The sequence below is a fragment of the Chiloscyllium plagiosum genome, chromosome 3 (genome assembly GCF_004010195.1).
Source record: "Chiloscyllium plagiosum isolate BGI_BamShark_2017 chromosome 3, ASM401019v2, whole genome shotgun sequence".
Classification (NCBI taxonomy): domain Eukaryota; kingdom Metazoa; phylum Chordata; class Chondrichthyes; order Orectolobiformes; family Hemiscylliidae; genus Chiloscyllium; species Chiloscyllium plagiosum.
Genome location: NC_057712.1, coordinates 69879165 through 69901669, shown reverse-complemented (window position 1 = coordinate 69901669; position 22505 = coordinate 69879165). Strand labels below are relative to the sequence as shown.

The 22505-nt window shown below is 39.9% G+C and overlaps 1 protein-coding gene across 1 annotated transcript in view; it reads right to left on the bottom strand.

The window, feature by feature from the left end:
• Positions 1 to 825: 825 nt before the first annotated feature.
• LOC122539894 (triadin-like) overlaps positions 826 to 22505 on the bottom strand; it is a 141009-nt gene continuing 119329 nt past the window's right edge. The window contains exons 7-9 of the mRNA XM_043675049.1: positions 1537 to 1548; positions 1166 to 1237; positions 826 to 860 (exon numbers count right to left, since the gene is read on the bottom strand). Coding sequence (XP_043530984.1) covers positions 826 to 860; positions 1166 to 1237; positions 1537 to 1548 — 119 coding nt within the window. The remainder of the gene's footprint in view (positions 861 to 1165; positions 1238 to 1536; positions 1549 to 22505) is intronic.

Sequence of the window (22505 nt, the reverse complement as noted above, 5' to 3'; positions counted from 1 at the left end):
GATCCCTGTGGAACCCCATTGGACACAATCTCCCAGTCACAAAAACATTCCTCTACCATCACCCTCTGCTTCCTTCTACTCAGCCAATTCTAGATGCAATTTGACAAATTTCCTTGTATCCCATGGGCTCTTACTTTCATTATTAGTCGTCCACGTAGCACCCTATCAAAGCCTTACTGTAATCCAAGTACACAAGTTTACATTGCCCTCACCTATACACCTGGCTGCCTCTTCAAAGAATTCAGTCGTGTCCTTGTAGTCCATGGTGGCTCAGTGGTTACCACTGTGCCTCACAGCGCCAGGGTCCCAGGTTCCGTTCCAGCCTTGGCTGACTGTCTGTGTGGAGTTTGCACATTCTCCCCGTGTCTGTGTGGGTTTCCTCCAACATTCCAAAGGTGTGTAGGTTAGGTGAATTGGCCATGATAAATTGTCTGTAGTTGTTGGGTGCATTAGTCAGAGGGGAGTGGATTACTCTTTGGAGGGTCAGTGTGGACTTGTTGGGTTGAAGGGCCTGTTTCCACACTGTAGGGAATCTAATCTAAGTTCTCATACGTTACCTTGCCTTAACAAAATCATGCTGAGCATTCTTGATTAATCCCTGTACCCCAAAGTGCAGATTAATTCTGTCTCTCAGAATTTCTTCCAATAGTTTCCCCACCACTAACATTAGACTGACTGGCTAGGGTATAGCTTCCTGGTTTATCTCTTGCACTCTTCTTGGAATACAGTACCACATTGGCTGTCCTCCAGTCCTCTAGCACTTCACCTGTGGCCAGAGAGGAATTGAAAATTATTGCCAACGTTCCTGTTATTTCCTCACTTGCCTCACTCAACTTGCCGAGTATACATTTCATCTGATCCTGGAAATTATATAATTTAGTTTGTAACTATCAACAAAGAATGCATTAAGGACTTTTCCTTTGTAGGAATATTACATTTCCTGTCTGGAACCCAAATGCCAACTACCAGGTGGAGACGAGCAACTGCAATGTAAAAGCATTTTCATCTAACAGATGGAGTCACATTTTGATCAGTGACATGCAGTTATTTTTAAGGAACTTTTCTATTAAAAGTAATTGGTGATAAAATTGGTGTTTCTTTGTTCTGACTTCAAGAGCATCAATTTTTTACCAAAGTGCCTCTGCTGGCTATGAGCTGTACTTACCTTTTGATGGAGCTTTTTGTTTTGTTTCTTCCTTTGCTTTTATCTTCCTTTCAGGTTTTTGTTTTTTAGTTTCTGTGAGTTAAAGCATAGATGTCAAGAAAGCAAGAGTAAAGCAACCAAAGGCAGAGGCAAGGGATTTCATGAAACAAAATCTATTCTTGAGGAAAATAAACTATGGGAAGCACGGAAGACAAAATATATTTTTTGCCAAAACATGACATAATTTCACCATAAATACAAAGATAGTGTTTGAAAGGGTAGCAAATAAAATATCCCCAAAGTACAGAATAAAATATTGTGTTGTGTTTTTATATATCAATTTAGTCAGAATTGCAACAAAATGAACAAATGAATCAAAATACATTTCTTACCTAGTGGTGTAGCTGAAAAGACAGAGAAGGGAAGACATTTATTTCAAAAAATGTTATTCTGTACATAATTTTTCTATAATTGAAACATAGAAATAACAAAAATATTGGTTTAGCCAATTTCTACATTTCCTTTTGCTTTTAAGTACATTTTAATGTGTTAATTGGACAACTACCAATACAATTTGTGAGGAGGATAAAATCATAAGAAAACATGAATCATGGGAAGTTCACTGCCCTCTGAACATGTCCTGGTGAAGTAATATGTGCACTTTGCACCCAATGGACATCACCTGATCTACTTAAAGGATGAAAGGATGCTATGATATCAGTATGATAACTAATTTATATGAAATCCTATTGCCCACTATTTTAATAGGGGATCTAATCTATTCAATTTACTTATATTTAAAACATTAATGCACTAATATTTCAACTGAACATATGGACAGAGAGTTTCAGGTAAGTATAGCCTTTTCATCAGCTGACAGCACATAGTGTGGTTACATTGTGTTGGAGGCAATTAACATCAGGTTAAACCTCCAAGATCACAGAATGGTGACAGTACAGGAGGCCATTCAGCCCATCATGCATAGACTTTCCCAATGAGCATCACTGGTAATGCCATTCTTCTGCCTCTGCCAATAAACTTGCACATTCTCCTTTTTCAAATGACCATCTAATTCCCTTTTGAATGTTACAGTTGCAGCTGCCTCTCCTATACTCTCAGACAGTGCATTCCAGGCCTTATCCATTCACTGTGTGAAAAAGCTGTTGCTCGTGTTAATTTTTTGCTTCTATTACTAGTTACTTTAAACCTGCATCTACCCATACCCGGTCCTTTCACAAATGAGAACATTTTCTTTCACGCCTTCTTCATAGAGAACCATTCCAGCTTTTCCAATCTACCATTGCAACTGAAATTCCTCATTCCTGGAACCAAATGAGATAAACCATATGTTTTCTCCTTATCTGCTTTATTTAATGTCACTTCAGAATGCCCACATGACCAAGACTTACAAAATGAATTAATAATCTTGATCAAAATTTGTTCATATTGTATCTTTCGTTGAAATAATCTTTGAGCCTTGCATTATTCTAGGCTGGTACAAGAGCACACTGGAATGTGGAATGTAGAAACCAAGAACACAATCTTACAAATGGTTCTTTTGAATCTTAGTTGGCCTCTCAAGGAAAAGTAGAGATAAAAGTCAGACATTCCCACAGAAGGAAAAAATTTGTACAGGAAGGAAAAATTACTCTTCTATATCTCTGATAATCAGTTCGAGAAATAATGGTAAAAGTTTGTGAATAGGTAACTCGCTTATCATATTGGTCATGAAATGATTTCATTAAGTCCCCTCAATGCCTTGGTCAGTCAATGTAGCCTTTGGCATCTAAGTGAGTTGCATAAACCAGTTGACTCCTACACAGGGGCCAGTGGGCATCTTGCTTACTGGTTGAAGACCGAATGGGAGCCTCATGTCATGTTTCTCTGGAACACTTCTACATCCCAACCATTTGCTTACTTGTCTGATCTCCCACCTGATTAAGCACCGACAAGGGCAGAAATTCCACCCTGAAAAATGCTGGCTGAATGCAGTAATCACTACATTATTGCAGGCTCACTACAATGGATCCCAGTGCGAGCATGATGAGAGTCATAACAAGGGGTCATTAGTGAGGATGAGAATCAAATTGGAAGGGGACAGGCTTTCTGTGGGACCCCAGAAATCTCTTGATTGGGATTAGCATATCTGTGAACAAGTACCTTCCCACACAGACTGCTGTCATGCTCAACTTTTCCAGATGCCTCATATTTGATCTCTGGTTGGCTTAAGCATTCAGAGGAGATGAGAGGACAGTGTGGATCTCCATCCCTCACTTTCTTGCCTGATCAGAAGGCTCACCACATCTCTGAATGTGCCCAGAAGGGGCATCAAATTCCACCTTTGCTTCCGTGCTTTGCTGTCTAAATTGATTTCAATCAATATGGCATGAGTGTTTTGACAATAAGCTTTGGAGATCCTGGTCAAGAGTGTGGTGCTGGAAAAGCACAGCAGGTCAGGCAGCATCCGAGGAGCACGAGAATCGACGTTTCGGGCAAAAGCCCTTCATCAGGAATGATGAAGAGCTTTTGCCTGAAACACTGATTTTCCTGTTCCTTGGATGCTGCCTGACCTGCTGTGCTTTTCCAGAACCACACACTCGACTCTAATCTCCAGCAGCTGCAGTCCTCACTTTCGCCTGTGGAGATCCTTGGTCAGGCAAGGAAACATCAGTCAGAATTCTGTTCCACATTGCTCTTGAATGCTCACTGATGAAATGTGAGCAGACTGTAGAGACAGCCAAGGCTTGTTTATGATGTCTGCTTTAACCTGTTAACCTTTTTTCAGACATAAAGGATGGCCACTGAGGTAAAGGGACTGAGCAGCTGTGAAGAAGGGACCAGCAGCTTTTTCAGGAGAAACAGAGAGGAAAAAAATGTTTTAAAAAAACCAAAACCTTTCACCATTTAATTATATTTTATCTAGATATTATACAGTTGACAGATTCTAATTATTTTATATTGAGTGTACAATTATGACAGCAATTTACTAAATGGGTATAATAAAATGCATTTCCCTGCAGACACTACGCACACTTGACTTTCATTCTGTTTGCATGATTAAAAGCTTCTTTACAACAAAGCTTACAGACATATTTACAAAGAAAATCAATCCTGTTGGGATTTTTAAAAGCCATGGACAAAGAATGAAAACTGCAAGGTTCAAGATACATGTCCCAAGGCTTCCCTGTCAAGAAAATCTTTTTTCTAAATTGTGGAATCTCTGTATGTGGATTTTCTTTTAGATGTGCATTTGTAGTTAAATGGAGAACTCAAAAACAATAAATTCTGCATTTGCTTTTACAAAAGTTTTCACAGCACAGATTATGTGGTTGAATAACAGGGAGACTAGCAATACTCTGTTATTAAGTAGTAAATCTCAGGCAGCTTCTGGCAACCAGGTTAATGCGGAAAACATAAGGTTCATATCCAAGTACAGCATCTCACCAAAATATTTGCCATTGAAACATATGCAAAGACATGAAGTTGCTGTCTTTATGTGAAACATACCAGGGAGGGTCAAATCTTACCTGTTCAAATGTTTGCAGTAAGATCAACTCTCTATATTCAGATCAGTGAACATTAACATATTTTATTAAGTAAAACACTTTTTATAAGAGACAGAGCCTTTGGAAACCCTGGACACTCTTGTCCAAGTAAAGCAGCTTGTAATATTACAAACAGAATGAAAGTCAAACGTGCTTAGTGTCATAATTGTACAATATATATAAAATAATTAAAATCTGTCAACTGTATGTGTTATGATGTTGCTGATGACATAGTCTACTTATTACCATAATATATATGATACTGTTACACAACAAATGAGTGAACTTTTATGTTGATATATCTCAGTTAGTGTCAAGCAAATTGTTGATAAATAAATGAAAAATTTATTATTCCTTTAAATTTTTAAATGGGTGGGGTAACTTGATTGGGCATTAACAGGCATGTAGACCTTTATGAATGCAGGAGTCAGGCTGCCTTTTGCATGCATTTGTCTTTCATTGAAAGGACCACTTGCTGGAGTTTCAGTGCTTCTTCCCAATTAAGCTGTCCCCAGTCGAGAAATATATATGTTCACATAACAGAGAGATAGAGAGATAAAGAGATAGAAAGAGCAATAGAGAGAGACTTGGACATCCAGTGAGAGAAAGTTTTTTTCAGATGAAAGGAATTAACACTTAGACATTTTGGCTGACTGAAGAGACAGCCTATTAAACATAAGTCAAGTCAAATGAGAACTATGCTCATCTCCCATTAAAGCAACATTGCTCCAGAACTAGGTGGGCATCGCACACCAGTGAGATCTCAACAAGGTCTGGAGCCACAGTATTTTGTGGGCCCTTCAGCATTTCATGATATCTTAGATTCAGGTAAAGCCATTCTGTGCCACAAGGAAGGGACAGAATTTCAAGCCTTATGTGGCCCAGGTGATGAAAGGCAATAGTCACCAGCACTGCAGCGTCCATCTTCCCATGCAGATGATTATGCCAGATCAGGTGTGGATGGCATATTTATGATGAAAAGGCAAGACTAGAACTAACTCCCTGAAAAGGAAGCCTCATCATCTTGTCTGAGTAGATGCATTGACATGGTTTAATTAACCAGCCAATGTGCTATATTTCAATGCACATGGCTGTATTGCCAGAGGAGTTCTCTTTTGTGGCCAGTGAGAGAGATGAGGGCAGGACAGGTGCATATCAGGGCCATAGATAAATCAATGCACGGTTTTCACAGATAGCGTTGCAGTTCATGACACAGAACAACCCCACCCTTATTCTGGATAGCTCAGGAGGCCCCAGTGCAGAATGAAACCAGAACACCAACACACACACAATGACCAGCCTGTAGAATCGCATGATTTGGGCAACCAAAACCATGATGATAATGAGTATGAACCAGAAACAGAATCTATGAGAGGTACTGCTACTGCCTTCAACTGATCGACCGGCAATGTAGGAAGCACCTCAGGATGTCCTGGAAATTGTCTCCTTAATCTTTGAGCTGCTGGGTGAAGACCTGCAATCACAAGGACTAGAGACAATAATCCACTGTTGGGTGCCTTGAAGGACACGGATGGGGTGAAATATTTTCTTTCTGAGTTCATGAGCCTTTAGAACTCTCTTCTCCAGAAAGCAGTTATTGAATATTTGATAGATGGGTGGATATATGGATATAGAGAGAGATAGCAAGAGACAAAGAGAGTCACAAACATGAAGACACAGAAAGACAGACATGAAGATAGTTAAGATACAAGGAAATCAAAGGTTAACAGAGGTAAGTAGAAATGTGGATTTGATGCCACAATCAGATTAGCCATAGTTGAAATGAATGGCAGAGCAGACTCTATTAGACAAATGGCCTACTGCTGCTCATAGCTTGTATGCCTGTACATCTAAAAGACCTTTATCTTCGTAGTCCCCAGGTTGGCATTATAGGAGTACATTTTCTCAGGATTTTTCACATTGCTGATTTGATTTAAATAACTTTAACAGACCTAAATTGGCTTTCTACCAAATTTCAGTTGAAGTTACAGCAGCAGAGTCGAAAAAGTTTCAAGGAGATTCGATATTATGTATCACCTGCTGCACCACTGCACAATTTTGGGCATTATGATTTATTCACAGAAACATCATCAGTTGCTGACTTTTCTTCTATGCCATTCAATAACAAATTATGCATCTCATCTATCACATATAATTTACATCGACAGTGACAGTGTATCATATATCACAGCTTGGTGTTGTCGGACTTTGATAATTAAGAAAGATTTGAAGTGTATGGTACCTTATGAGATCTTTCAGCAATAGTTCACTATATCTCACATAAAATAAAGCTGATAGTCAGTAATTGCTATTATTTACACAAAATTGGCTGCTATTTTGGGCATGGAAAAATGGCAAAAGCAACAACAAAATTAGCAATTAATTTATTTTTGCCTGAGGAATGAATGTCTTCCAGGACCATTGCTTCTCATTCAAATAATGCTATGGGAATTTTAACAAACTACCTGTGCAAGGCAGAGGCCACAGTTTAACTTCTTTATGATGAACAGTAACTTTAATGAGATGGTAGCCTCTCACTGAAATAGAATAACAGCAAAGATAAGGTGCTCAAATCCTTTCAGGCAGCTGAAATAATAGCATTGCCACTAGACAAACCGACTTGAGTACAGTATTCTGAGATTGTATACTGCATAATAAAGCTGATAAACTCTTCATAAGCAGTGTTGAAGAGAAGCTTCCAATCTATTAAATAACCATTTTCCAAATGGATCCAAATGAAGGATTAAACAACGGCTCTCCAATGATGGAGAGATAAAATAAGTTTACCTTGATTGTTTATCTAACTTGGACAATGTTAAACTTATCCAGAAAATGAAAACTTTGAACTTATGTTTCTTCAAGCAATTCTCATTCAACCTGGGTATTTTGCTGTTCTGTAGGAGGTAACAAATAAAATGTAACAGATAGTGCTCTATGTTCTCAGCTTTAACACACTTAGTAAACATGGATAGTTATATATTTTACACAGTGACATTTTGACATAATTATGTCAAATGCAATTTCTCAATGGCAGGAACTATTCTTATTTAATTTCCTTCTGAAAGGGCAGCATGGAGGCTTAGTGGTTATCACTGCTGCCTCGCAGCACCAGGGACCTGGATTCAATTCCAGTCTTGGGCAACTATCTGTGTGGAGTTTGCACATTTTCCCCATGTCTGGGTGCTCTGGTTTCCTCCAACAGTCCAAAGATATGCAGTTTAGGTGGATTGACTTTGCTAAGTTGCCCATAGCACCCAGCGGATGTGTAGGTTAGGTGGATTAGCCAAGGGAAGGGCAGTGGTAGGGTGGGTGGGTCTGGGTGGCATGCTCTTCGGAGGGTTGGTGTGGACTTGATGGGCCAAATGGCCTGTTACCAAAGAATAGGGATGCTATGTTGTTATATCATATAGTTGTCAACAAGTTTCTATAATAAGAATTTTATCTGTATATGACCATATTCTAGCTTTGGTACCTTTTATTGTCAAGCTGAATTCTACACAGATTGCAGATTCTTTAGCTCAACTCATACACTATCTTATCTAAATAACAACAAACCAAAAGAGCCTAATTTATTCTTAATGAGGCCGCAACTTTTATAAGCAAACATAGGACATATATTACACATTTTTCCATCTGTAACCCAATAAAACCTTTCATTGAGTCATGAAAAAGAATAAGATTTGTGAAAATGTATTTGGGTCCTTTTCAGGGAGAAGCTGGAGAATTATTACAGGAAAAGTGTATTTATAGTTGTCTTCAGAATATACATGAAAAATAGCAAGTCAAGGATCTAATTCAAGTGAGGAACTTAAACAGAAATTGTGAAAGATAAAACACTGGGGAAGTTAATGGAAATATATCCCTTGGACTGGCTGATATGTTAGGTTTTAAATGAGATGGCTACAGAGACAGTGATTGCATTAATCATGAACTTCTGGAATTTCCTAGATTATGAAACTGTTACTGGATTGGAACATAGTAGACATGATCTGCCTTTCAAGAAATAAGGGAAGAGGATAATAAGGCAGAATAGGCCAGGTAGCCTCTCATTATTAATTGGAAAAAATGCTAGAATCTGGTGGAAGCAGGACCAGAGGAATTAATTATTATGGTGCGGTAACAAAGGATTTGGAAGATTAAAATGACGTTAGGCAAAGCCTAAACAATGTTTATGAAAGGGAAATCAGGTTAGATTAATTGAGCAGGATAGATAAGGAAAACCATCTGGATGTTTTATATTTGGATTGTCACGAGGTACAGAAATACCACACAAGTTGTTAACAAAACTATGCCTATGGGATCAGATATAATTTACACAAATGGATTGGGGTTAGTTAACAGACAAAAAAAGTAGGAATAAGCAGGTCATTTACAGTGGAATACTTCAGCTTTTTACAATCCACATCATTGACGTAGAGAAGGGGATCAAGTTAGCTGCAGGCAAAGTAAGCTGTGAAGAGACTGGAAATGGATATAAACCAATAAATGAAAGGGCAAGAAGCTAGTAGAGGGAACATATTGTGAGGAAGGGAGGAAGAATGTACAATCAGAAGTTTTTTTTTAAAGAGTCAAGCAAGTATTGATATTCAAAGGAATATTGGTGTTCTTGAATATAAATCACAAAGTTAACATGCAGAGGCAGCAAGCGATTGAGAAGCAATTTTTTTTATTCGACATTGGATGAGGACATTACTGACTGGACTGGCATTTATGTCCCATCCCTAATTGCCCAAAAGGAAGTTAAGAGTCAACCACATTGCTGTGGTTCTGGAGTCACACATATGTCTGACTAGGCAAGGTCAACAGCATCTTTCCCTGAAGGACGTTAGTGAACCAGGTGGATTTTCCTGACAATCGGTAATGCCTTCATGGTCATCAATAAACTCTTAATTCTGTATCTGTACCGATTTCAAATGCCATCATCCTCCCGAGCAGGTTTTGAAACCAGATCTCCAGAACATTACCTGTAACTCTGGATTAACAGCCAGTGACAATACCACTAGGCCTTCACCTCCACTAGGGCGATAACTTTAATAATGAGAGAAAGGAAACCTTGCTACAATTATACAGGATTTAATAAGACCACACCTGCAGTATAGTGTATAGTTCCATCTGATACTTGAGGATGGATAGACTTGTTTTACAGGAGGCAGATTAAAAGCTCACTAGACTGATCCCTACAAAGGGTCAGCTGTCCTCAGTAAAAGAAATTAAATGGAATGGGCATCTTCGAGTATTTAGAAGGTTGAAGGATCTCACTAAAAGTTTATTTTAAAGAAAGGTTTTGATGATGTGTAGATTCTGAAGGACTGTTTGCATTAGACAGTCTGGAACTGTGGGTCATAGGCTCAGGATAATGGAAGATTATTTTGGAATAAAGCAACAGGCATATGGGCTTCTGAACCCCACTGTCAGGTTTAAATGTGGGTCAGGAGCCAAGAGTAGTGTTGGCTAAACCAGGCATGACCTGCGGACATTACAATCCTAATAGCAAAAAGCCATAAAAGGAAATAATCTAAGATGTCAAGTGATGGAGCTGTGACTATTTCCTTTTTCATAATGGAATTGTCTTTACGGGTGGGAGATTGTTGTTACACTGTTTTGGAAACAAGGCCTTTGTGGCTTCATTGGATGCTCCAGCCATTTAACATTATTTAATTGGCTTCAGGTAGGACTTCTGTTCAACTAGAGATCCTGCCTCGGAAAGTTTCCAATTTTAATACGGTGGACTCTAGAGAATTAATGTTCTCCTCATGTGTTGTGGCTTTAAGTTTAATGGAGAAGTAATGATTATTGATTGTATTGTTGAATTCTTATAATTCAGCTTCTGTGACATATATACCCAATGTGTCAATACAAATTCAAAGATCATGCTGTGACATGGCTGCATCACCTAATGTAAGAATTAGTGAGACTGAGAAAGGATCCTTTGGTAAACCAAAGAGTAGCCCCAGAAATCAAAAAAGTAGCTGTCAGGGAAACCAGAGTAGCTGTTGAAGAAAATTTATTTTGACATTTGCTTCACATATATAATATGTTCCCTAGAATTCACAATTGTTCATTCATTTAAGGCCAAAACTTTTGTTGCAATCTTCAGCCAGAAGATCCAAGTAGATGGTCTGTCTTGGTCTCCTCCATTGGCCTGCAGCATTACAGATACTAATCTTCCGCCAATTTGATTCACTCCATGTGGTATCAAGAAGTGGTTGGAGGCATTGCGCCAAAAGTACTGAAGACTTGTGCTCCAGAACTTGCTGCTCCCTGAACAAAGTGGAAAATTGCCCAAGTACGTCCTGTACACAAAAGGCAGGACAAATCCAATGCAGCCAATGATCACCCCATCAGTTTACTTTGGATCATTAGTAAAGTGATGGAAGATGTCATCAACAGTCCAAAGCAGCAGCACATGGTCAGCAATAACCTGCTCAGTGATACCCGGTTTGGGTTCTGCCAGGGCCACTCAGCTCCTGACCTCTTTACACACTCTATTAAAACATGGACAAAAAAAGCTGAATTCCTGAGGTGAGGTGAGAGTGATGGTCCTTAACGTCAAGGTCACATTGAAGCAGTTTGTGGCATCAAGGAGCCCGAACAAGACTAGAATCAATGGGTATCAGGAGACAAACTCTCCACTGGTTGGAGTCAGACCTGGCTCATGGGAAGATGGTTGTGGTTGTTGAACATCAGTCACCTTAGCTCCAGGACATCGCTGTAGGAGCTCCTCAGGGTAGTGTCCTCCCAACTATCTTCAGCTGCTTCATCAATGACCTTCTCTCCATCATAAGATCAGAAGTGGGGATGTCCACTGATGATTACACAATGTTAAGCACCATTTGCAACTTCTCAGACACTGAAGCAGTCCATGTCTAAATGCATCAAGATCTGGACAATATCCAAGCTTGGGCTGCCAAGTGAGAACTAATATTTGCACCCACAAATGCCAGACAATGAACATCTCCAATAAGAGACAATCTAACCACAACCTCTTGACATTCAATAGGTTTACTATTACTTAATGCCCAAATATCAACATCCTGGGGCTATTCGTGACCGGAAACTTAACTGGACTCACTATATAATCACTGTGGCTACAAGAGCAAGTTAGAGGCTCGGAATTCTGCAACAAGTAACTCACCTCCTGATTCCCCAAAGCCTGTCCATCATCTACAAGGTGCAAGTTAGGAGTGTGATGGAATACTCTCCACTTGCCTGGATTGGTACAGCTTCAATAACACTTTGGAAGCTTGACACCATCCAGTACAAAGCAGCTAGCTTGACTGGCACTACGTTCACATTTCTCCACCACCAACACTCAGTAGCAGCAGTATGTACTAGCGACATGATGCACTGCAGAAATTCACCAAAGATCTCAGATAGCACCTTCCCAACCCATGGCTACTTCCATCTAGAAGGGCAAGAGCAGCAGATGCATGGGAACACCGCCACCTCAAGTGGGAACTTGGGAGTACATTGCCATTCCTTCACTATCGCTGGATCAAAATCCTAGAATTCTCTCGTAAGGGCGTTTGAGTCTACCTACAGCATACGGACTGCACCTATTCAAGAAGGCAGCTCATCACCACCTTCTCAAGGGCAACTGGGGATGGGCAATAAATGCTGCCCAGCCAGCTATGCCCACATCCCATGAATGAATAGAACACTGACACGTCAGTTTCTCAGTTAGGATTGAGTACATGGTGGTGTCTGCTTTTCCATGACATTGTGAATGTTCAATAAAAGTGTATAACTTGTCCAGGAGATATAACAAACTGTGGAGCACTGTTTAAATGCAGCTTCATACCTTATCGGAGTAATTTCCACTCCATCAGAATCTCAGTGGGCACTGGATTATGTATATTTCACTATACTAAAGAGTTAAGTCCAGGATGACTTTGAAATATGTTAGCACTCATAAAATTTGTACCCTGTTTCAGGGCAGGTGAAGAAACACTCAGCCTCATCAATAACACAAATAGAGCAGGATGATATCATGTGTTTCTGAATTCCTGAATCCACCTTCCTGCTGTCCTTGAGATGGTGTGCTGATGTTTAAAAGGTGCCGTTTGCTTCAGTCAATTTATCTCTAGAGATTGCTTATGGAATTCTCTGACCATTTGTTTCTCTTTGCAGTGCAATCCCAGTAGCAGAGAAAAAGACCATAATTCTAAATTTTAACGCCATTGAGAATTTGGTGTCATCATATGTCAATCCACTTCGAGATTATCTCTTGTTAACTTTGATCTGATTGCATAGCATTTTATTATAATCTGGAGTTCTGGAGATATGAAGTACAATAGTAACCAAGACTAAAGTACATCTAAAACCACGTAAATACATTCTCATGAATCTGCTAAAAGCAAGAAATCCCCAAATCTTCATTCGAAAATATCACATGAGAACAGTAGCCAGTAAAAGCCTTCTGTTTCCAATTTATATGAAGTCTGATGCTGGCATGTCCTCCCTTTCCTCTTCTCAACCCCAGTGGATACAAGTGCAGCCTGTCCAACCTTTCCTCATAACCCTCTCATTCCCAATAATAGTTTAGTAACAGACTGGGGAAGTAGAAAAAAAAAAGAATGTGACTACTTGTTCAAAAAAGGCAGAGAGAAAGAAGAAAACTGCAGGCCAGTTAACTTTACGTCTGTCATAGGGGAAAAAGCTATTATTAAAGGCAACCATGCAAAGTCAATACAGCTTTGTGAAAGGGAAATCATGTTGAACCAATTCATCAGATCTGTTTTAGCAGCACAGTGGCTCAGTGGTTAGCACTGTTGCCTCACAGCACCAGGGACCCGGGTTCGATTCCAGTCTTGGGCAACTGTCTGTATGGAGTTTGCACATTCTCCCGGTGTCTACGTGGGTTTCCTCCTACAGCCCAAAGATGTGCAGGCTAGGTGAATTGGCCATGTTAAATTGCCCATAGTGCTCAGTGCATTAGTCAGGGGTAAATATAGGGTAGGGGAATGGGTCTGGATGGGTTACTCTTGGAAAAGACCTGGATTAATGTATATACCATTAAAAGGTGGTGGGACAGATAGATCAGTTAACAAAACATACAATGTTATAGGTTTCATATAGAGGGGAATAGAGAATAAGAGAGGTGATGCTGAACTTATACAGAAGACTACTTAGAAACTGGCTGGGCCAGCATTTACTGTCCATCCTTAGCTGCCCGTGAGAAAGTAGTAGTGAGCTGCCTTCTTGAACTACTGCAGTCCTTGTGTTGTCGGTACACCCACAACATCATTAGGTGATATTGTGGAAAATAAAAGTTCATGGTGTGGGAGGTAAAAATTAATATGGATAAAAGATCAACAAGCTAACAGGAAACATAGATCAGTCATAAATGGATAATTTTCTGGTTGTCAAGATGCAACAAGTGGTGGGCCATAGGGATCAGTGCTATGACCTCAAGTTCTTTAACAATTTATATAAATGACATAGATGAAGGGACTAAAGAGTTATTTGCTAAATCTGCTGATACGATAGATAGGGAAGTGAGTTGTGAAGAGTAAATTAGGAAACTATAAAGGGATATGAATTGGATCATTGTAAACTATGAGAAGGATAATGAAGAACTTCAAAGGGACATTGTTGAGCTGGTGGAGTTTAAAGAGTGATAGCAAATGAAGTTCAATGTAAAGAAGGGTGAGGTGACCCAATTCAGTGTAAAGAGCAAGGAGAGACAGTGTAAAATAAAAAGGGATTACGCCAAAGGATGTGCAGAAGCAGAAGACCTGGATTGAGAAGGTGGTAGTGAGCTGCCTTCTCGAGCCACTGCAGTCCTTGTGCTCTAGGTACACTCACAATATAATTAGGGAGGGAGTTCAAGGATTTTGACTGAGTGACACTGAAGGAATGGCAATGCATTCACAAGGCTGGATGAAAAGTGGTTTGGAAGGGAACTTGCAGATGGTGGTGTTTCCATTATCTGCTACCTTTGTTCTCCTTGAAGGCAATGGTAGTGGGTTTGGAACATACTGTTGAAGGATCTTTGGTGAATTTCTGCAGTGGATCCTGCAGATGGCACACACTGGTACGACTGACCATTGGTGGTGGAAGAAATGAATGTTTATAGATGTGGTGTCACTCAGATGGGCGGCTTTGACATGGGTGGTGTCAAGCTTCTTGAATGTTGTTGGAGCTGCACTCATCCTGACAAATGGGGAATATTTTGTAACACTCCTGACTTGTGCTTTGTAGATAGCGGGCAAAAATGGGTACTGCAGATGCTGGAGATTAGAGTCAAGGTTAGAGTAGTGCTGGAAAAGCACAGCAGGTCAGGCAGCATCCGAGGGGCAGGAAAATCGATGTTTCAGGCAAAAGCCCTTCATCAGGAATGATGAATTATGAAAAGCTGTGCTTTTCCAGCACTACTTTAATCTTTGTAGTTGGTGGACATGCTTTGGAGCTCAGAAGGTGAATTACTTGCTGCCAGAGTTTTTGTCTATGACTTACTCTTGTAGCCACTGCATTTGTATGAACTGTCCTGTTCAGTTTCTCTGGAAATGGTAACGCCAAGGATGGTGATGGTGGGGGATTCAGAGATGCTTATTGCCCAGCACTTGTTTGGTAGAAATGTTACTTTCCATTTGACAGCCCAAGCCTGGATATTGGCCAGGTCTTGCTGCATATGGACATGGACTGCTTCAGTATCTGAGGTGTCGTGAGTTATGCTGAACATTGTATAATCATCAGTGAACATCCCCATATCTGACCTTATGATGGAGGGAAGGTCATTAATGGAACCGTTGAAAATGTTTGGGATTCAAACAGTACCCTGAAGAGCCACTGCAGAGATGTCCTCAGATGTCTGACCTCCAACAATCAAAAGCATCTTCCTTTGTGCCAGTTATGACTCCAACCAGCAGAGAGATTCCCCCATTTTCCATTGACTGTAGTTTTGCTGGGGCTCATTAATGCCACACTTGGTGAACTACAGGGAATATTCCAGTGTTGTAGCTGTCCTGGAACAAGTTGGCTATGGGCATGAGCAGTTTGATAGCACAAAGCTTCAGATCTAGAGTCAAAGTGTTGTCAGGACCCAGCACCTTTTCAGTTTCCAGTGCCTTCAACTATTTCCTGATGTCAGGTGGAGTGAATCAAACTGGCTGAAGGGTTGGCATCGGTGATGCTGGGAACCACTGGAAGGAAGGAAGATGGATCGTCACTCAGTACTTCTGACTGAAGATTGTTGCAGTTGCTTCAGCCTTATCTTTTGCACTGACATGCTGGGCTTCCCATTCCTGAGGTTGGAAAATTTATGGAGCCTCCTCCTCAATTTATCATTTAATTGCCCACCACCATTCATGACTGTGTATGGCAGAATTACAGATTTGGATTTGATCCATTCGTTGTGGAATCAGTTTTGACAGGAAGAATAAAGAAAGAAGTATACTATCTAAATAAAGAGAGAATACAGATTAGATTAGATTAGATTACTTAGTGTGGAAACAGGCCCTTCGGCCCAACAAGTCCACACCGCCCTGCCGAAGCGCAACCCACCCATACCCCTACATTTACCCCTTACCTAACACTACGGGCAACTTAGCATGGCCAATTCACCTGACCTGCACATCTTTGGACTGTGGGAGGAAACCGGAGCACCCGGAGGAAACCCACACAGACACGGGGAGAATGTGCAAACTCCACACAGTCAGTCGCCTGAGGTGGGAATTGAACCCGGGTCTCTGGCGCTGTGAGGCAGCAGTGCTAACCACTGTGCCACCGTGCCGCCCACAATCTCTGAGATTCAGATGGATTTATGTTTCCTTCTCTGAATCACAAATGGTTAGTTTGCAGGTGCACCAAGTAATTAGAATATCTCAACTTATTGTAAAAAGAATTGTGCACAGTTATGGCAAGTCTATGCTTCAGTTATTGACAACATTGATGAAAGCACACCTGGAGTACTGTGGACAGTGTTTGTCACCTTAGTTAAGGAAAGAGGTAAATGCATTCGACACATTTCAGAAAAGGTTTATTAGACTAATACCCAGAATTGGTTGGTGGTCTTAAGATGAAAGGTTGGATAAGCTGGGCTTGTATGTGTTGCAGACGAGAAGGATAAGACATGGCTTGCCTGAAACATATGAAATTCTCACTGCTTTTGACAGGGTACTTGTGTGCATGGATAGGATGTTTCTTCTTGTGGGAGAATATGAAACTCAAGGTTCCTGTTTTAAAATAAGCAGTTGCCGACTTCCGACAAGAGTTGAACAGAACACTTTCTCACAAAGGCTGGTGAGTCTTTGGAACTCTTCCTTGAAAGGTGATGGAAGTAGAATTTTTGAATGAGTTTAAGACACATGAATAGATTCTTGATAAGCAAGAAGTCAAAAAGTTATTGGATTTCAGCAAGAACAAGGACCTTCCACATATTCCAATTCTTTGGTGGCTGTTGTTTTTCTCATTTCACATCTGTGTACTGTGTACATTAGTAGTCTCCTTATTTATGAAAGATATTGCATTAAAGGCAGTACAGAGAAAATTTACTCGATTAGTTCCTGGGATATTAGGACTATCTTATCAGGAAATATTGGACAGAAAATATTGGGGCACCTAAATCTATTGGAGTTCACAAGAATGAGAGGTATTTTCATTGAAACAAAAAAGAGCTTGATAAGGTGGATTCTGGGGGATGTTTTCTCAATAGAACTGTTGGTCTGAATTTAAAATTCAGTGATTTTCCATTTAAAACGGAGGTGGAAAGAATACTTCTTCTCTTTCAGAGGTCCATGAATCTGTGGAACTCTCTTCCTCAAACAGTGGTGGGGACTGGATCATTGAATTCTTTCAAGACAGATGTAGATAGATTTTTGACTAACAAGTGAGTATTTGAGATATCATAAAACAGTTGAGGCCACAATCATATCAGCCATGATCTTATTGAATGGCAGAGCAGGCTCAAGGGGATGAATAGCTAACTTCTGTTCCCAATTCATATGTTCAACTGTATCATGATGCATTCAAAAGTTTTGAATAATATCAAATGTATGTCTTTATGTGAAAATGCATAAGGCATTAATAGGATCCCCATAGGGAAATCTTGAGTATTATTTTTCAAAATATTCATTTCTTCTGTTCTGCTTTCCATGTGATAAAAAGTTCCTTTTGTTGACCAAAGTCAGATCATGAAATGTCCCACTAACATGTACTGGACCCTTTGCTAATAATCTAATGAATACATTCCTGAAATTAAAAATACTAGTACCTTTCTCTCGTTTTCTCCTGGTTTAGCTCTAGCCAGTTTAGTCACTTTTCCAGGAGTTTAGTCAGCCTTTAAAATATTGGTTATATCTTCGCTCTGCCCATTACCAAGTGTTTTGGCTACCTGCAGGCCGACCTGAACCCTGAATTTGACCTATCACCATTATTATATTTAGTTGACCTTGGAGTTTCTGATAGGATCAGCTATTTCTTTGGAAAGCATAAAGATCATCCTCCCACATATACACTAGTAAGACAGGAAACCAAGTATTTTCACACTACCACTTTTCTTCATAACTATTACTTCGCCCAGAGTGAAAGCATTGTTGCTAGCATTAAGACAGATAGTATTAATTTTGCAGCAATCTCATCATTGCTTATTGCAAACTGGAAAAGAGGATATAATTGCATTGAAGGACAGTTCAAACTCAGTGATCTATCCTAATCACTCTACTTTATTCATTATGATAGATTGTTGATAAAATCTGGTCATAAAGATGCATACCCAATAAATGCTTTTTGCAGGAAATGATGAACATGATTCCATGTTGCCATGACAACCAATCTTGGTCTTTATCAGATGACAATCAAGTTTATTAAAAAGCACAATGAACTTGACAATGTCTTTATGCAAAGTAACTACCCTTATTATGACAAATAGGTTTCCTTTGCTCTTTATTACTGCACTGCTGATTTCACCTTGATTTATTAAATGTAGAATATCACCAATGCTATTAATTATCAGTCAGTTTTATAGCAAATGATGAAATCACAATGCAGAATTTTTAAAAATGACCTTATCTTACTTCCTGCATTGGGCCAGTAATGATTAAAGTGTCCTCCATTTAGGCAATCAACATAAAGCCTTTCCCTTTTAGCTTCAGGCAATTAACCTTCAGTGATTTAGTCATTTACATGTTTTATCTAAAACACTGTTTTCAAATCCTCCCATATTTTTCCCAAGAACCGCTCCTGGTAAAAGCACTCTCTTCCAGTGTGCAAATTAAGATAGTCCACCCTGACCTTCTCAAAAGCCTTTGTCAAATTCAATCCATCACAAACAGGAAATACAGTTTAGATGAGCTGCTTTGCTCAATTATCAGATTGCAACACACTGTAAGACAACTCAAACTAGTTTGTTTTCATTTGCTCATCATGTATTAACTTACTGGTCATTATGTTAATCTGACTTTGTGTTGTATTTGGAGTTACTAAGCTGGGTCTTGCTGCTTCAACGATAGATGTCATGATAAAATTAATAGATATCAGTTTGTGTCATCATCAAACAAGTTTCATTTTGAGTTATAGTTTTGTTTAGAGGTTACTTGCAACTGCAAGATTCTGCAATGATTTGGAGATGCCGGTGTTGAACTGGGGTGTACAAGGTTAAAAATCACACAACACCAGGTAATAGTCCAACAGGTTTAATTGGAAGCACTAGCGTTCAGAGCGCTGCTCCTTCATCAGGTGGTTGCGCTCAACATTGTACAGTTGAAACAGAGAGGGAGGGAATGAACGAGATTTCCCAACAGTACAATAGACCTGGAAAATTATAGGTGATCAGAAATACAAGTGAAGCTATAGGCCTGTAGAGCCCATCGGTAAGTCCTTGACTAGCAGAATAAGGACCGACTGATAGCTGAAAAGAAGCTATTTTTATGGGTAGTCAAAGTTTAACATATCTCATGCTTCATGCAAGTTGGAAACATGACAAACCACACACCCCCATCCCGCTTCCTGTAGATATTATAGTGAAAGCCCCACTGCCAGATTTTTAGGCATTTTTTTTCCATTTGGATGCCCAAAAATGCACACAAAACTGAATGAGGCAGAAGTATGTAAAATGCTGTCTCCCACCTTTATTAGCTAAACTATACTGGGGCTATAACTCATTGACACTCCCCTTTACTCCCTCTACCATTAAGTTCAATTTTCAGCCATTCAAGCACCATTCATTTCCTTATGTCAACTGGCATGATTGGTGGCTTTCTTAGGTTTCCTTTTAAAAACATTTGATACCAGTCCCTACTAAAGGGCTAATACTTCCTTGGTCTTTATAATCTTGATGTTGGGACCAAGTAGAAAACAAAAGTTTGCACTGGCCTACAGCAAGACCAGTCGTGTAATCTTACAGGTGGTGGTTTCCTATTTGGCCACCACAGTGTTTGTCTCCCATTAAAGATGGCAGGTAGGCTTTCAAATCTACCGGCCACATCAGAAGGCCAAGAGCTCTGAAGTCTCCACCTACCAGTGCAAGAGGCACCTGCTGCTGAGGTAGCTTGGAAACCACAAGAATGTCTCAACTTGGAGATGTCTTCACTTGCCAAATCAGAAGGGCTGCAGTGAAAAATTCTGAAGCTGAAAGGGCATTGGGAAACCTCTTTATGGGTCAAAGCACTGATAGGGCAGTGACCTTTCATCCCAGAAGCTCCACTAATAGGGACTTGGAGCCTCTTGTTCTCACTGAATTCTGGCCTGACTTTGGCAGGCTGCCTCGATAGACCAGTGACATCCAGAGACAGTGGACAATTTCAGGGAATTACAGGCAGCAGCTCCAAGTTCTTCTTTGATTGCAGCGATTGTTGCTTGCCTCTGTAGAGCAGAGAACCAATCGAGATTCTAGCCCATCCTGGGAAAGTCACTTGGTGTCAGAAATGCATCAAAGAGCTGAGCTGAGGTGGATATTTGCCCTCTTCCCAGCTCCTGTCCCAATCTACAACCCCGTTTCCATGAAACCAGGAAATCATTTTCCAAAAGTCCAACCGTAGCCATCCATCTCTGCAAACCTCTCTCCTTCACGTTCTTGAGTGAGTTGAGAAACCCCAACTTTCTGTAAATTCTTTTGAAACTCCCAACTCAAATTCCTCTAGTTACATTTCCCCCAAGCCACAGCATGCTGACATCCTTGGCCCTAATCACAAAAGCCATCCTCTGTGATCATGATGTATTGCCCATCAAAATGCTCTCCATAGACAATTTAAAATCCACTGCACTTAACTGTTCATTTCTATTTTGCTATCCAAATGATGCCAAGCCTCTCCTGCTTCTAACTTGTCACCATTTAGTAAGTATTTGATCTATTCTCAGTTCAAGTGGATGACTTTCTATTTGAATCCATTTCAATCCATTAGCCACAATTTTCCACATTCACAAAATCAATTAAAAACACTTTGATATCACTTTGTAGAAAATTGCCTTCAATAGAGAGAAACTGAATAATAGAAGCTCTCTTTAACTCTGCATTCTTAAACCTTATAAAGAGGCTGTGCAAAATATCTTGGGTAGCTATTCTTGTGGGTAGATTCACAGACAGATTCAGGAGTCTACAACACAGAAGGTGGCTATTCAGTACCAGTCAAACATTTGAATACACTAATCCCATTTTCCAGCTCTTGGCACATAGCCCTGAAGGCTTTGGCAAACAAGTGATATCTAAACAGTACTTGAATTCTAAAGCATCCATACTCCCATTCATGCTTTGGGTAAAAATCTTTCTCCACAACTCTCCTTTTAGCTGACCTTAAATTTATGCACCCTGGTTACTGATTCCTCTACTAATGGAAAAAGTGTCTCCTATCCACCTTCGCTATGCTTCTCATAATCTTATACATCTCTGTCAGGTCTCCTCTCAAACTTTGCTGTTCAAAGGAAAACAACCCCAGCCAATACAATCGTTCTCATCGTTCAGACCCACTGCTCAGGAAGCATCCTGGCAAATATCCTCTGCACCCTCTCATATATAATCACATCCTTCCTACAACGTGGTGACTAGAACAGCACACAGTTTTCCAGTTGTGGCCTAACCAGTGCCTTGTACAATTCAAGCATAACTATCCAGTTCTTGAATTCTATGCCTTTTCTGCTATCTTGAGGAATCTGTGAAGGTGCCTCTGATCCTCAGTATTTTTCAGGGTCTTTCCATTCATAGTATAGTTCTGTGTCTTGTTAGTTAAACTCAAACATATCATCTCACACTTTTCTCAATTGAATTCAGTTTGCTGCTGCACTTCCCAATCTGTTAATATCCTCCTGCAGTTTACATCAATGATCCTCCATATTTACCACTCTGCAAACTTTTGTACATGTAGGTGCAGCATTTAATTTATTTTTTAGTAGTACAGCTGGAACTGAGATTAGATTTAAGCTGTATCCCACATGTTACAGCTGCAAAGCATAATAGATAAACTCAGTTAAATGTTAAAGACCTGTACATAACATGTCCAAAGATGATGAAAAGTGGTAATTCAGGTGATGTAAATATCTTTTCTTCAATAGTCGTTAGAATGCTGATAACCTTAGAGAGGCTGTAAGCCATTTAACCAGTTATAACCTTAACACTGACATTTACCTGACAATGTGGAAAATTACCCAGGTATGTCCCATACTGAAAAAGCAGCACAAGTCTAATCTGGCCAACTACCACCCCATCAGTCTACTGTCGATCATCAGTGATAGGGATGGAAGCGATGAAATAGCACTTATTTAGACTAAGATAGATAGATTCTTGATCAGTACAGGAATCATAGCTTACAGGAAAAATGCAGGAAAGCAGACATGAGGAATGCCGGATCAGCCATGATCCTATCAAATGGCAGAGTAGGCTTGAG